At 46.7% G+C, this 14,803-nt stretch overlaps 1 protein-coding gene across 8 annotated transcripts in view; it reads right to left on the minus strand.

The window, feature by feature from the left end:
- Window positions 1-14,803, minus strand: part of ZBTB7C (zinc finger and BTB domain containing 7C) — a 153,186-nt gene that overhangs the window by 84,358 nt on the left and 54,025 nt on the right. For 7 of the 8 annotated variants that reach the window (XM_085566105.1, XM_085566107.1, XM_085566108.1 and 4 more), the window contains one exon: window positions 10,067-10,163. In XM_085566105.1, the coding sequence (XP_085422231.1) occupies window positions 10,067-10,163 (97 nt within the window). Of the gene's footprint in view, window positions 1-10,066; window positions 10,164-14,803 lie in introns of those variants that run through there. The other variant, XM_085566114.1, reaches the window with a different exon arrangement.

Raw genomic sequence — 14,803 nt, forward strand, 5'->3', positions numbered from 1 at the left:
ATCAGCTGCTTGCCTTTGTGGCTGACTGAAAGTGTGACCAGACAGATGCTTAAAGATACAGCAAGGGTTAAACCTTGGGAGAGGACAGGCAGGACTTGGGGATGAAGCAGTTGATCAAAGGGTGGCTCAGAAGTTATTTTAAAATAAACCAGAAAGTAGAACTTCCCAGTGGTTGCCACTGTAATTACAATGCAGACAACGGAGCCGTGGTGCTGTTAAGGTTACTGGATTTTCCTAGCAGCTGTGTTTAATTTACTTAAAACATGCAAAGCCATCAGGTCAGATCCCATTAGCAGAATCTCTCCAGAGTGCTGCAAGAGCCCAGCCAGCCCAGCACCAGAGAAATGCTGAGGGCAAAACTCAAGTGTAAAATATTCCTGGAGAAGTAAGACACCAACATGCACTGTCCTCCTCCTTGCCCGCAGCAGAAGCTGGTGCTCAGTCCTTCCTGCTCATCCGAAGACCTGTCCCCTGTCCCTTTATTCCCATTATAAGCCAACTATTGCCCATCTATCTTCTCCTAAGATCACCAGAAACAAAAGTCCATGCAAATACCTTGACCAGCTGTGATGGAGAAGGATCTGGGATCAAGCATATAGGGAAGTCCTTTGAGAGTGTTTTTGCTACAGCCCAGATTCTCTGGGTGTCCTACAACTGCACAGTGTTTCACCTGGATCCCTCTACTCCCCAAGCATCCCCCTGACTTCCATGCTGCCTTAGAGAGAAGACCCAGGTGTCCTGAGTCACGCTCAGATAGGAGCTTGGTGGATTTGTGAGTCAGGATTCCTCCCCAGAGCTTTGTTCACACATATATAATTCAGGACCACACAATTCATCAGGTGTTTTTCAAAAAAAAACCTACAAAAATTACAATGCCCTTATCAGGAAGAAAAAAGCTTCTAGAGATACTTCTCTGTTTCATTTTTGTTGCTGTTTTTCATTCTTTTAACACTGGCCTCAGCCCCTCTCTCTGTCAAACTGAACATCAGGGTTTCATCCACTGTTTGTGGCCCCTGCCAGCTCAATTCTCTTTCTAAAATTAGCATCCTGAGAGATGTAATTGCTAGAACAGGAGGTGTTAGGTCATGTTTCGGTCCCTGCACATCAGGCTAAGTGCTTCTGCTGCCACCTACAACCACCTCAGAGTCTGAACCTCAAACGTGTCCTGCTCCACTGAGCCCAGCAGAGTGATGCAGCTTTAATGGGTGCTGATGCAAAAAAAAGAGAACTGAAGACAAGGATAGATAATATACCACAGGCTCCCATCTGCACATGACCCCCATATATAATCATTCCTACAGAGAATGGGCAATTAAAGTAAAATAAAATACTAGAAAATACAAGAAAAGGTATTTCCCACATAAGCTGTGACTGCCCCATCCCTGGAAGTGTCCAAGGAAAGGCTGGATGGGGTTTGGAGCAACCTAGGATAGTAGAAGGTGTCCTGCCCATGGCAGGGGATGGAATTAGAAGATCTTTAAAGTCTCTCCCATTCCAAACCATTCTGTGATTCTATGACTCTAGAATAGAATAGAATAGAACAAAACAAAAATAAAAATAAAAATAAATTTAAAAATTAAAGAAAAAAAAAAATAAAATAAAATAAAATAAAATAAAATAAAATAAAATAAAATAAAAATCTTAAGTAAAGCACCACAAACAGCAGGAGAAAATGTGAAGGAATGGATTTGTTTATGGAAGATCTGGAAACATCTGACCAAGCTGTATGACCCTCACTGCCATCAGAATCCCTCCTGAAATCAGCATCTCCTGCCACTGGGTGCAAGAAAACCCAGCCTGGCCCTGCAGTCCTTGGAGCAGTTTAAGATTATTCTTCCAACATAAAACTCCATCATAAACTCATCCCTCATGTCTTAGAGAGGTGTGAGACTTATTTGCATAATAAATGACAAGGCAGGAATATAGATTTGTGTCAGATCACCCTCCCTTCCCTTTGAAAGAAATCTATTTATTCTGACTGAATCGTCTCTTCTCCAAATAAATGGTGTTTGTAGTCAGTTTAGCTGGCATGATACACGTTCTTTTGCATGCCTGTAATGAATTTTCACAGCCAGAGCCCTAATCCAGTCTAGTCATGGAGGGTTTATCACGACCTCTTATTTTATTTCTACCGGTAAATGGGAATTGCTTTCCTTATCGCTATCTAGAAGCACCTGAGTGATTTTTGCTTCATATTTCCTATCCCACTGGAATTCAGGATGCAGCGTTATCTGATGCTGTACAATTGTCACTCATGTTAGCTGCCTTTTCATTTTAATTTGCTGGATTTATTGCTCTTTCCTTTTTTTTCTTTTCCCCAGGAGATTTTACTTCAGATGTGAGTCCTTCCTTGCTTTTTATCATCCTCCTGGTCAGATTTCTTGGGTGATCCTCAGGAAGGCAGGATCAAGGCTTGTCTTGCCTTCACCTGCCTGATGCCTTTAAACAACCTGGGCCAGCGGAAGCTGTCCCTGCCCATGGCAGGGGGTAGAACAAGATCAGCTCTGAGGTCCCTTCCAACCCAAACCATCCTGAGATGCCTTCCCTTGGCAGAGCACTGAATCCCATCCTCTGGGAATCATAATCCCACTGGGGAAGCATAAAACTATGCAGTGACAAGCAGGAATTAGCCCTGACTTTTGAGTTCACACAAATCCATGAGAGCAAGAAATGATCCCTAGTGCTGCTGGAAGCAGAGAGCAGGTACACAGCTGAGAGTTCCAGAAAACTGGACCTGCAGCTGCTGGAAAGGCATGAGAAGACCTGTAAATCCTGCAGATAACACTGTGATGGATCAGTAGTGGCAAGACATTAACCTTCACTCTTGAGGAGACACCCAAATGATAACACCTGTAGCCATGCCACTCCAGAGTTATCAGTCTTGTCACTCGTGAAGATAAATCTATCTGACCTGAACCATCATCCTACGCCACTCTGGCTTCCTTGCTCAAAATCCTCACAGATACCAGCAGGGATCAGGACAATCACACCTAATAATCAATTGAGAGCGTGCAACTATGCTCACATGGAAACCATTTCCTTCAGTATGTTAAAATAATTCCGCAGAGAAAGGGAAAAAACACGGTAGGCTTGAAAGCTGGTCTGCAGGGAAAGTGCTACATGTCAGTGACAACTGTGGAAGGACAGAAAACAGCTACCAAAGCCTCAAGGAGCTGTCACGCACAGGAAAATGTAAGTTAATTAAAGCCACTTAAACAAATACATCTGGGACAGGGGCATGGGATGTAGGGAGGGAGAGTGAAGTGATATTAAAAGCTCAGACACATGGTGAATCCCAGACAGGAGGCAAGGAAACCTATTTGGCAGAATCCAGATGAGCCCCTTGCCCTGGAGCTGTGCCAGAGGCAGCAGTGAGAGCTCCCTCTGCCCCAGAGCTGCGGCTCACCTTTGGGCACAGCATTGTCCCACAGCTCCATGGGGATGCACAGCCTCAGCAGATCCACCCTTCCTCTGGGAAACAGCACCCAGCCTCCACTGATGCTCTCCTGGACCAAACAGTGCCAGCTTGGAATTACAAATTCAACATTTCCATTCCTAACCTCTTCCCTCCTTTCCCTACCACAACATCCAGCTGAAATGAGAACCATAGGCAAAGCATCCCTCTGGGGAAATGTAAGGATCCACCTCAAGGCACCACCAGGAGCAACACCAACTTCACCTTCCCTTGCTCCTTCTCTGAGCACAGTCTCCTCTGAGCCCCCAGAGATGATTTTCCTCCAACTATGCTCAGAAGACAATGAGCACAGGTTGCTCACACCAGCCCTGCCTGTATAAAACCACGAAGATAAAGAATTGGATAGGCTCTGTGTATTTTTTTATTGCAATCAGCTCCCTGAGAAACTTGAAATGTTGGTTCCTTATATATTCCTTTGGGCATTGAATCAGAAGTGAAAACAGAACACCTACATGAGGTTGGGTCATGATGGAGATGGTGAGCCGGCCTCTTCAGATATTCCTTCTTGGGAAGCAGGGCTGGCCAGCCTCAGCACGAGGCTGACAGGAAGGGAAACAGGAAAGCAAATCCATCTGCAGACCATCAAGCCCCTGCTGCAGGATGACAGCATGCAAGACTGCTGTCTGCAAGAGGAAGTCTTGCCCATGGCATCAGCCCGACCCAGTTGGAGCGCACAGAAACACAGATGGAGTGAGGAGGATCCAAAGCAGCTTAGCTTCCCACCCTCCCTTGACTGCTGGGACGGGGGTGATGCAGCAAGCCCAACACCAACCCACATGCTCCTCCAGGAAAGCCATGAAGCTGCTGGAATCTGGTTGTCTTGGCTAGCAGGGAGCTGAAGGAAGGAGTTAGTGAAGGACCTGGGACACATAGGACAAGGTCTGAGATCTCTTTCATGCTTCAGCTTATTTTCTAACTCCAAACCAGGCTTATGTACAGATCTTCTATTGCAACCCTGGGTGAGATTAACTCATTAGAAGTCCCATGGCTCCAGGGAGAGCTCAGAGCCCCTGCCAGGGCCTCAAGGGGCTCCAGGAGAGCTGCACAGGGACTGGGGACAAGGCAGGCAGGGACAGCACACAGGGAATGGCTCCCACTGCCAGAGGGCAGGCACAGATGGGAGATTGGGAATTTGGAATTGCTGGCTGGGACGGTGGGCAGGCCCTGGCACAGGGTGCCCAGGGCAGCTGTGGCTGTCCCTGGATCCCTGGAAGTGTCCAAGTCCAAGATGGACAGGGCTTGGAGTAACCTGGGACAATGGAAGGTGTCCCTGCCCAAGGCAGGGGGTGGGACTGGATGGGCTTTAAGAGCCCTTCAACACAAAGAATTCTGTGATTCTAGGACTCTGCAGACAGCATTAGAGCCTTGTCTAATGCAGCCCAAGACCACAGCCCCCTCTCTGCCTGCAGCTCAGGGCAGGTAGCCAAGGCCCCCCACCCATGCTACAAACCCCTTCCCTCCCCAGGGTGACTTCCTTAACACAGCCCAGCTGCCTGCCCCCACCCAACAAGGACTGACAGATTTGTGCTGTCCCCTTAGGGTGGGGTAGGTACATTTATTTCCTCTTTGGAAAAAAAAGGAAAGAAAAAAGGAAAAGAATATGCAATTAACCTTTTCCTCTCCTTTCAACTGGCAAGAAATCTCCCTGCCACAGAAATAGTTTGAGGAGTAGGATATCTGTTCCCACAGCTGCACCAATGCTATTCTGGCTTAGCTAAAATTAAAGAGCTGAAGTTGTACGTGGGCCTTCATGAAACTGTCATGGGGACCACAAGATTAGAGGGCCGGATGGTGACCTGGGAGGCTGAGTCTATTCTCAGCTGCACCAAGGGATCCTCATGTGTGTCAGAACATGTTTCTCCACCCCTCTTAAATAAGAATCCTGAAATGGTTTGGCTTGAGGGGACCTTAACACCCAGTTCCAACCCCTTGCCATAGCAGGGACACCTTCCACTACCCCAGTTTGTTCCAAGCCCTGTCCAACCTGGCCTTGGACAATTCCAGGGATCCAGGGGCAGCCACAGCTGCTCTGGGCACCCTGTGCCAGGGCCTGCCCACCCTCATCATAATGACTTTCTTTGTCATATCAAGTATGAATATCCCTGCTTTTAATTTAAAACCATCCACCCTTGTCCTCTCACTATAGGCACAACTAAAAAACTCTTGTCTACATTTTTCTTCTAAGCCCCTTTTAAGAAAGACCAACATATCTTGCCTTGTCACCTCCAGCCCCCATCCAAACACTAGCCAGAGATCCAACAGCACTAAAAAACCCAGGAAAGCACAGGACAGCCCCAACATGCCAGCCACCATCTACCCCCTCTCCCACCACGAGCAGTCCCTCTGCCAACAACTGTGCTGGCTATTGTTGGTCACATAAAGCCCAGTCCAGTGGCCCTGCTGTCAGCATGCAGCTCATTACTCTGCCAAAGGCTTTGAAACGCTTGGAATATGAAAGGTGTTCCATAAGATCAGATTCAGCTTCGTTTGCTATTACAATGCAATGCATTTCTTTTGTCTGCGACTTTTGATGATGTGCAATTGTTCCCTCAGTCAGTATTTCGGAGTCATTAGTTGGAATTAGTAAAGTTCCCGCTGCTGGACTTTTCCAAGGCTCTGTTCTCGGGCTACAAAGAGTCGATAAGGAGTTGTCCTGCTTTCACTGAGCTGGAGGCACAGCAGGGAGCGTGCTGGGGGGAGCGGGCAGTCTGCTCAACTCCACTTTTCCCCTGCAGGCACTGGGAAATGCACATGCAGGAAAGATGCTGTGGGTGGTCACAACAGGGCTGGTGTTTCCCAGCCAGCAGGGAACCTGACACCTTTCATTTGCTACCTCTGCTGGGACCAGGGGAAGAGGTACACCTGAGTGTGTCCATATTTAGGCAGCACATCCCACAAAGTTCAGGTTTCTATTCCAAAAATCTCCCACTCCAAATCTAAAGGCATCAAGCCCTGAAGAAGTCTCCTTTCTCTGGGCGAAGGGATCTCTACTGGACATTTTCCTCAGTGAAAACACCTGGATGTGCCTGACCTTGTCCTCCAACCTCTTGTTTATTTTACACCTTACACCCTTCCAGCTATACCAGAAGGGCTTTTAGTACCAAGACCCTTTTTCCTGAAGGGATTTATATGTGGAGCATCCACTTCTCTGGGCAATCTGTACCAGGGCCTCACCCTCTTTTTCACAAAAAATTTCTCCCTTCTATCTAGTCTGAATCTCTATTTCTGCTGTAAAACTATTCCCTTTTGTCCTGTCCCTGCCTGCCTTGTCCCCAGTCCCTGTGCAGCTCTCCTGGAGCCCCTTGAGGCCCTGGCAGGGGCTCTCAGCTCTCCCTGGAGCTTCTCTTGTGCAGGATGAGCACCCCAAGCTCTCCTAGTCTGTTCTCTGATCAACTTTGTGTTTGTCTCTAATAGAAGATTCGTTCCTATTCATGCCTGAGGAGGTCCCACATAAAAACAAAGTGATGAAGCTCCATAGGCTGTGCCCACCTGATGCCATTGTCTGGACCCAAGGGCACAGCTCAAGGTCTGAGGACCACAGCAGCTCCAACTCACACCCACCCCACCTGTGGGTGGAAATTCTAATCTAAATTACCAATTCCAGCCATCCCACCACCTTTTCTGGATGCAATGTGGGTATTTGGCCACTACAACCCTGAAACAAAACTAGGAGCAAACCAAACTTATGGGGAAGCCCTTGTGGAGAAGAGCTCAGCACTGAACCCAGCTCCTTTAGCAGCTGGTCACCTTTCACATGGGACTGTACTTCCAACCCCTAAGAATTTCCATTAAATTCACTTCATTTCCCTGAAATTCACCTCATCCCACCTAACATTCACAACAGCATTTCCACTGGGACATGACCAAATCCAGACAATTCACACCTCCCACCTTACATTTTTTAAAGTAACAGGCTACAATAAAGCAGCCTGCCCAGATTCCAGCCTAATCTAAAAACAACTTTATGGCTTCTAATTTTAGCACTAATCTTCCTTTGCTATGGTTGTGTGATTTCTAATTATTTTATCCCCAAGCCCTGCTTTGATGGATAGTTGTACCTTTTCCAATGGCAAATGACTTGTAAAGTGCCTTTAAAAATACGCTGCTCATTTCAGGTTCATTTCTAGTTCCTACACAAATAGCATTCTCATATATGGCTTCACTGCAGAATTATTATTATTAATTATTATTATTATTATTATTATTATTATTAATATCATTATTAATATCATTATCATTATTATGAAAATAATAGTAATAAAAGCAATGCAATTTTAAAAGGAGAGCTCCATTCCTTAGGATGATCCCAATCTGCTCCTGCAAACACTGTATTTTCTCTTAAAAGCTGATAAAGACCAAAAAATCTGCTATTGAGATATAGATCTCTTAACAACTCCGTGCCTTGGCTTGGCATGGCTCCCAGAACACGTTGCCTTTTTCTATCCCTATTTTCAGGCTACAGCTCAGGGAAGAGCAATTGGCCACACCAAAACCTCTGGATGGGGGGGACTTTGCAAGGGGCGAAATGGTGGCAGAGACACATTTGCCTTGATGTTCCTCTGGAGCCTTGCCTACCCAAAATTGCTGCATTTAAAGCAGCAAACACCAATCCTCAGCTGAAGATGTGTTGCAGGGGCTTAGGATGAGCATCCAGCCCACAGGCTGGTGTTTTCTCACAATCTCACCTTGCTCACCTGAAGCAACCTCTTGACCCTCCTAATTGCTGACCTAGATCAAATCTGAAACCAATTATTGCACAAAAATTTACTGGGGAGGAGATGCTGCCTGAGGACTGTTTCAGGATGCTGAGGCAGCTGCCTGCCTGTGGCATGTCCCAGTAGGACTTGCCACCAGCAGCCAGCACCTGAGCAGGGGACACAGACACAGGGCTGGTGGATGTTTGTTGGGTTATTTCCTTCCCCAGGATTTATACTGAGCTCAGGTCAATTGGAAAACATCCACTTGACCTGCGACCTTTTTGTTTTAGTTATTCTCCAAGCTTTGACAGCAGCAGCTTAAACACAAAGCATGTGACTTTTGGCACTGAGGTAGCACCCCATTCCCACAAATTCTGAGTGTATATGGAAAAACATCCCACTGCAGCCCTGATGGTGAATGTATTCCTTCTTTCTCATTCTTTGTTTTCCTCTCTTTCACTTTCTGAGCCTGTTTCATGACCTGTTTATTCTTCCTCCCTGCTGGAAACATGAGCTTAGCTCTCCAATGCAATATTAAAAAGAGGAGGACATGGGATGTGGTGTTTGAATTCCCTGCACAAGGCTGCGTTACAGAGCACTTGAAATGGAGATTGTCAAAACAGGAAACAAGCCAGTCAAAGTCCTCTTGCCTGAGTCCTGAAAATGTCACCACACAGAGCTGCAAGGGATGGAGAAAAGCCCTCTGTTACTGCATGGACACAGGATGCCCTGGGAGAGTGGGCAGCAAGACCCTCTGCCCTCCTGCCACTCTGATCTGAGAGCTGAGCTTTAGCCTCTGCTGAAATCAGTGTGGAACTGGTTTTTATTGACCTGGCAAAAAACTCAGCAAATCAGGTTAAAAATTATAACCCTCTATTGATTTGCTACTTCTATCAGCGTGGAGAATTTTGTATGGAATGTCATCTCACTCAGGAAGTCAATCCAACAGGAAATCCTTCATCCTTAGTGCTTCAGAGTAACATCCACAGCATCCTGCTTCCTTCTTACTCCCTTTAAAACCCAACTCTGAGATATCCTCACCTCTCCAGCTCGTGCTCTGTGTTTGAGCTGGCCTTGCTGAGATAAAAGACATATATTGGGTCTAATCCTGCCCACAGTCCCCAGGCAAAGCACCATCTTCATCTCCATGAAGATGCAGAGCAGGACAATGCCAAGCCCCAGGCCCTTTGATTTCCATCTATCCACCTTGGAGCAAGGATTTAAAGTTCCTCAAAGGCACAACAGGTCTGGAGGAGAAAATAAAGCTACTGTAAACCCAGACAAATAAGATGCTGAGTTCATTTTAAAAAGAAGGCTCCTGCAGCTGTAGGTTTTGAGCAATTCTTAAAAGACTGATTTGAACAAGCATCCATGCCAACAAATATTAACATTTTAAGCTTTTGACTGCTTTTGATGGTAGTGAATATCTTTTTTTGATATTGACTGATTGTTTTCACAGCTCTCTGCAAGTTAACTTCAGGAGAACTTCCCAAACATAAGAGCTGGTGACCATTACCAGAATGGTGATCCAGAAATTCCAGGATGCCTCACCCTGAAAATATTCAAGTTAAGTTGAATGGGACTGTGAGAAACCTGGTCTAGTTGGGTATGTCCCATTATAAGGGGCTTGGATTAGATGGTTGTTAGAGTTCTTTCAACACAAACCATTCTATGAGTCACCCTCTGGAAGCAAGGCCAGTATTTTGCTTTATGTTTGAGGGATCAGTGGTTTTATTGTAGTGCCCAGCCACTGATCTAGAGTGACAACCTTCAGCAGGAAAAAAAAATCCACAGTTTCATGGAATGAACAACTAGAAATGTAATTTCAGATCATCTGTATAGTCCAGAACAGAAAACTTCCCCCATCATCCAGGCAAAGAATTAGAATAATTACCTAGAGCCTGATCCTGAAAGGTGCTGAGTGCAGTTAAGTGGTCTCCGCTCATAGAGTTCAGTATCTCAGGGGCTCTCAGCAGGGTCAGTCTTGAAGCCTGAGCAAAACAAGATAGTGTGTTAGTCCAGTTATTTGTAAATAAACCTACGCAGCCTATAATTTAAAAAAAAAAAACAAAAAAACAAAAAAAAAAAACCCAAAACAAGGAAATCAGGCCAGCCACACTTTCCTGTATGGGGAATTAACTCAATGGTCACACAGAGCATGGCTGAGGAGATGCTCTCCAACCCACAAGCCTTCTCTGCAGATCAAGATGGATGCCTGCAGCACACAGGAGAGAAATTACACGGGGATGTGTCCACAGAGCTTCAATCCACATCCAGGAACACCCACACAACATTCCTCAGAAGCCCTGTGTTACCCACACCACCACACCTGGGTATGTCACATTACCACACCATCCCAGGGCCCCAGGGCTGCCTCATCAAGGCTACAGGCAGCAGTAAACCTGAAGATAATGGAAGTTAGCCGGGTTTCCAGGGAAGAAGATGAGGAACAGTCCCCTCCCTGTACTCCCCAGCCGCGGGCGGGCACGGCCGTGCCAAGGGCAGGGTGAAGGGAGGGAAGGGGATGACGGGGACAGGATGACGGAATCCTCCTCCACGCAGCCCTTTGTTCTGGGAAGTCCCCTGGGATGCTTGGCTCAGGGTGGCCAAGTCCTCCTTCTTCCCCTACAAGGGGAACGGATGAGGGGAGGAAAACAATGCTCTCTCCTCAGCTGCCTAATGGAAGAACAAAAGCACAGCGATCCCTTCCAAAATTGTCTTTTGAGGAACAGATCATCGAGCCTGAAGGCCCAGTATTTTTGCTGTATTTATTTTTGAACTCCAGCCTGGCAGTGTCTTTCTGTCCTTCCTCTGGGCTCTTGCAGCACCTGCCCAAAGCCACTGGGGTCATGCAGGGCTTCCACACACCTCAAAACCCACCAGGAATTTAACACCCAGAACCTGGTAGAGGTGACAAAACCAAAGGCAAGGCCCCAGACAGACACATGACAAACACGTCTCAGATATGGGGTAGAGGGGCAAGGCCAGGTTGGAACAACCCAGTCAGGTGGAAGGTGCCCCTGCCCATGGCAGGAGGTGGGATTGGATGGTTGAGAGGTGCCTTTCAGCCCAAACCATTCTGTGATTCTATGACAGCCCTGTTTCAGCAGGATGCATTTGGCAGGAAGGGTCTGTCCCAACCTGATCCCACTGAAAATGGAGACCAAACTCCACTTAAGCCAAAACCAGTACAAAAAGCACCTTTGATTGTTGAGCAGAGATGGCTGCTAGGGAGCAGAAGGGGATTTCTGCTGTGCTGACTGCTCATGGAAAGTCCCTGACTGGCCCGCAACCGTGGAAAAAAGGGAAAATAGAACTTTAATACCAAGTTGGTGGCAGGCTGTCTATTTTTCTCTCCTGTGACTAGTTACCATGGATAGATTTCTGAGGTCGACCACACAATTGTTCACTGCACTGCTCCTATTAAACAGAGGATGAGCAAATCATCCCATTTGTACCGTACTTTAATTTCCAGAAATTCTTTGTTCGTTTGTTTGCTTAAATTATTTCTCTCATTTGAAGAAACAATGCAGTCTTACGAAGCAAGGGCCCAAATCTCCCGAGTCACCCTGCTGTGGTTCATTACTTCCACACTAGTTAACAAGGCCAGTAATTTCCCTAAGGTTTAATAGAAAATCCTCTTTCCAGAATGCAGAGAGACAGGACATTTTAACAAACTCACTGTATCTGGGTTATGTCGTAGGTGAGGGATATCCTAAACGAGGAACACGTCTTCCTATGGGTTAGCATAAAAAAGCAGGTAGCCTAAATGGAGCTTTTTTCATCCCAAATTACTCCCTCAGCTGGAGAAGGGGACCAGGGGGCCCCACATCCCTTGCTCAGAGTATTAGGTGCAGCTCCACTGGCAATGGGTTCCTGAAGCAACCCAGTCTTCATCCCAAAATAGAGTGGTTGAAGTAAATGATACAGGAGAGGCAGATCCAAGATGGATCTGGGGTAGGTGTGGTGAAAGAGGTGGGCCTACAGCCCTTTTCATAAATGATATGGACAGCAGAACACACAAAATACCTGCCAATAACCTGCCCTTCTCACTGGTTTTGCCAACCTATTTCCATGTCCAAATCAGTAGGAAAAAAAAAACTAAAAGCTGAAATAAATACAGGGGAAGAGCTTGTGAAAAAAAAATCAAATACATAAAACATATAGACAAATACATTTGAATCGCAGAATAATTTTGTTTGGAAGGGACCTTTAAACTAAAAAATATACGGAAGTATATTATATGTATATATATATATGTATGTGTAAAACAGCCCAGTAAATCTCTATTGAGATGCACATGCAGGTGAAAAGCTGGCAGTGCTGCCTTCAGTCACAAGGGTATTTACTCTACAACAGCCTCTGCAGCTCCTTAATATTATTTATACAAACAGGATTTGTCAAGCAACAACTACAGATGTTTGCAGTGAGTCTTCCTGCTTATCCACTGATAATACCGTGTGCCTGGGACAGCTGAACAAATCCTGCCATGTAAATAATAAATACACGTCTGGGTTAATCAGAAAGAGGCGGTGAGGAATCTGGAGATTCCCACAGACTCCCTGCCGTGGGGAAGGAAACAAGAAAATGCCCTGACCTAAGCAGGGGTGAGTCTGGCATACCCACAGATCACAGGGAGATCACAGGAGCTGTTTGCAGATCACTTACTGAGCATGAATAATTCAGGCAGAAGCGGCTGGGAGTATGAGAACAGATAGATGGGAGCTCACTGCCGCTGCTTTGGCAGGTTTTATTTTATCCAGCAAGGCAAAGAAACCACGAGCCCCAGCAAAAATTCCTCTGCCTAGCTTTGCCAGTGTCGTGGCTTCACTGACAATCTCGTGATATGTAGCAATTTGCAGATTCCCAGCTGATGGTGAATGCCATCTCTCTTTCTCCTTGAGGCATTTTTGTGATTATCTGGCTGGACAAGTATGGCAAAACAATGCTTGTTTAAAAAAAAAAAAAAAAAAAAAAAAAACAAAAAAAAAACCTGCATTCTGTGGCATAATTACACAGCTCGCAGAATCACAGAATGGTGTGGATTGGAAGGGCACAGGTAGGGACACCTTCCACTGTCCCAGGTTACTCCAATCCTCATCCAACCTGGCCTGGGACACTCCCAGGGATCCAGGGGCAGCCACAGCTGCTCTGGGCACCCTGTGCCAGGGCCTGCCCACCCTCCCAGCCAGCAATTCCTAATTCCCAATCTCCCATCTGTGCCTGCCCTCTGGCAGTGGGAGCCATTCCCTGTGTGCTGTCCCTGCCTGCCTTGTCCCCAGTCCCTGTGCAGCTCTCCTGGAGCCCCTTGAGGCCCTGGCAGGGGCTCTGAGCTCTCCCTGGAGCTTCTCTTGTGCAGGGGAACAGCCCCAGCTCTGCCAGGCTGGCTCCAGAGCAGAGGGGCTCCAGCCTGGCAGCAGCTCCGTGGCCTCCTCTGGGCTGGATCCAGCAGCTCCACGTCCTTGTGCTGCTGGGGACCCCAGAGCTGCGTGCAGGCCATGAAACATCCACCAACCAAAAAACAAAACAAAACCAAAACCAAAATAAAAAAACCCAGTCAGCTTCCAGGCCTCCTCCCACCCCAAGGGACCTGGGAAAAATCACAGCACCTAGAAACCAGACTAGCTTGCATCCTTCAGGCTCCTCTGCCCCTGCAAAAAAATCATGATTCAGTGGAGTTCAGCTCTGAAGGAGAAGGATGGAAACTAGGAAAACACAAAAAATGTGGGACGAACAAAAAGAAGGGCTAAGGGATATTCCCTAATCCTTACTCCAAAAGGAAAACATAAGTAGAGTTGCTCCTGTTGGGATATATTAAAAGTCCACACTGAATAAATTACCAAGAGGACTGGAAGCCAGGAAGCAAATAAAAAAAGAAAAAAAACCCACACATAAGTTGAGGCAGAAGTGCTAAAAACAGATGGTGGAAGTTGAACACTGCTTTGGTGGAACCTGCAGAAATCCAAAATGCACTCTGCTGAAAGGACACTGCATTTTGTTTCTTGCCAAAGGGAAGAGCCTTGCTGTCAAGAATAGAGAGGCAGCTGTCCAACACGAGGTCAGAAATGGGAACCCAGCTCAGTGACGACCAATGAGCCTGGGGACACCTCAGCCCAGAGAGCCAGAGGGGCCAAGGAGGGATTTGACAGAGAGGACCCTGCCTTAGCAGGATTTCTGAATGTCTCCAATAGCAAGGCATGCTCCAGTGCTAGTGGTGTGCTCTGGGACTGGGGAACCCTCTGGGAATTCCTGTACTGCACCTACCTGTGGTGCATGGCCCTGCTTCAATTCACCCCTCTGCACTACTGCCAGCACTGGATTTGGCCCTAAAACTGCACACCAACTCTTCTCCAGCCCAACTGCTCTGCATGTACACCACATCACAGTCCCCTCACACAGAAAACTATTTCTTGTTATCACACAAAATACATCTGATTGAAGACTCACAGCAAAAGACCTTCACCCAATATCAAAACACAAAAATCCCAATAAATCTGGTTCTCAGTGTGAACCACATGAGAAGCATCCAGGCAGCCCCAAGTCAGGAGTGAAACTTGGTGCTACCAGCAAACAAATTTACACCTTAAATATTCCTTCAGCATAAAAATATTTGCTCTCTCTATGCTTTCTT

The sequence above is a fragment of the Lonchura striata genome, chromosome Z (genome assembly GCF_050655825.1).
Source record: "Lonchura striata isolate lonStrDom1 chromosome Z, ASM5065582v1, whole genome shotgun sequence".
In the NCBI taxonomy this organism is placed as follows: Eukaryota; Metazoa; Chordata; class Aves; order Passeriformes; family Estrildidae; genus Lonchura; species Lonchura striata.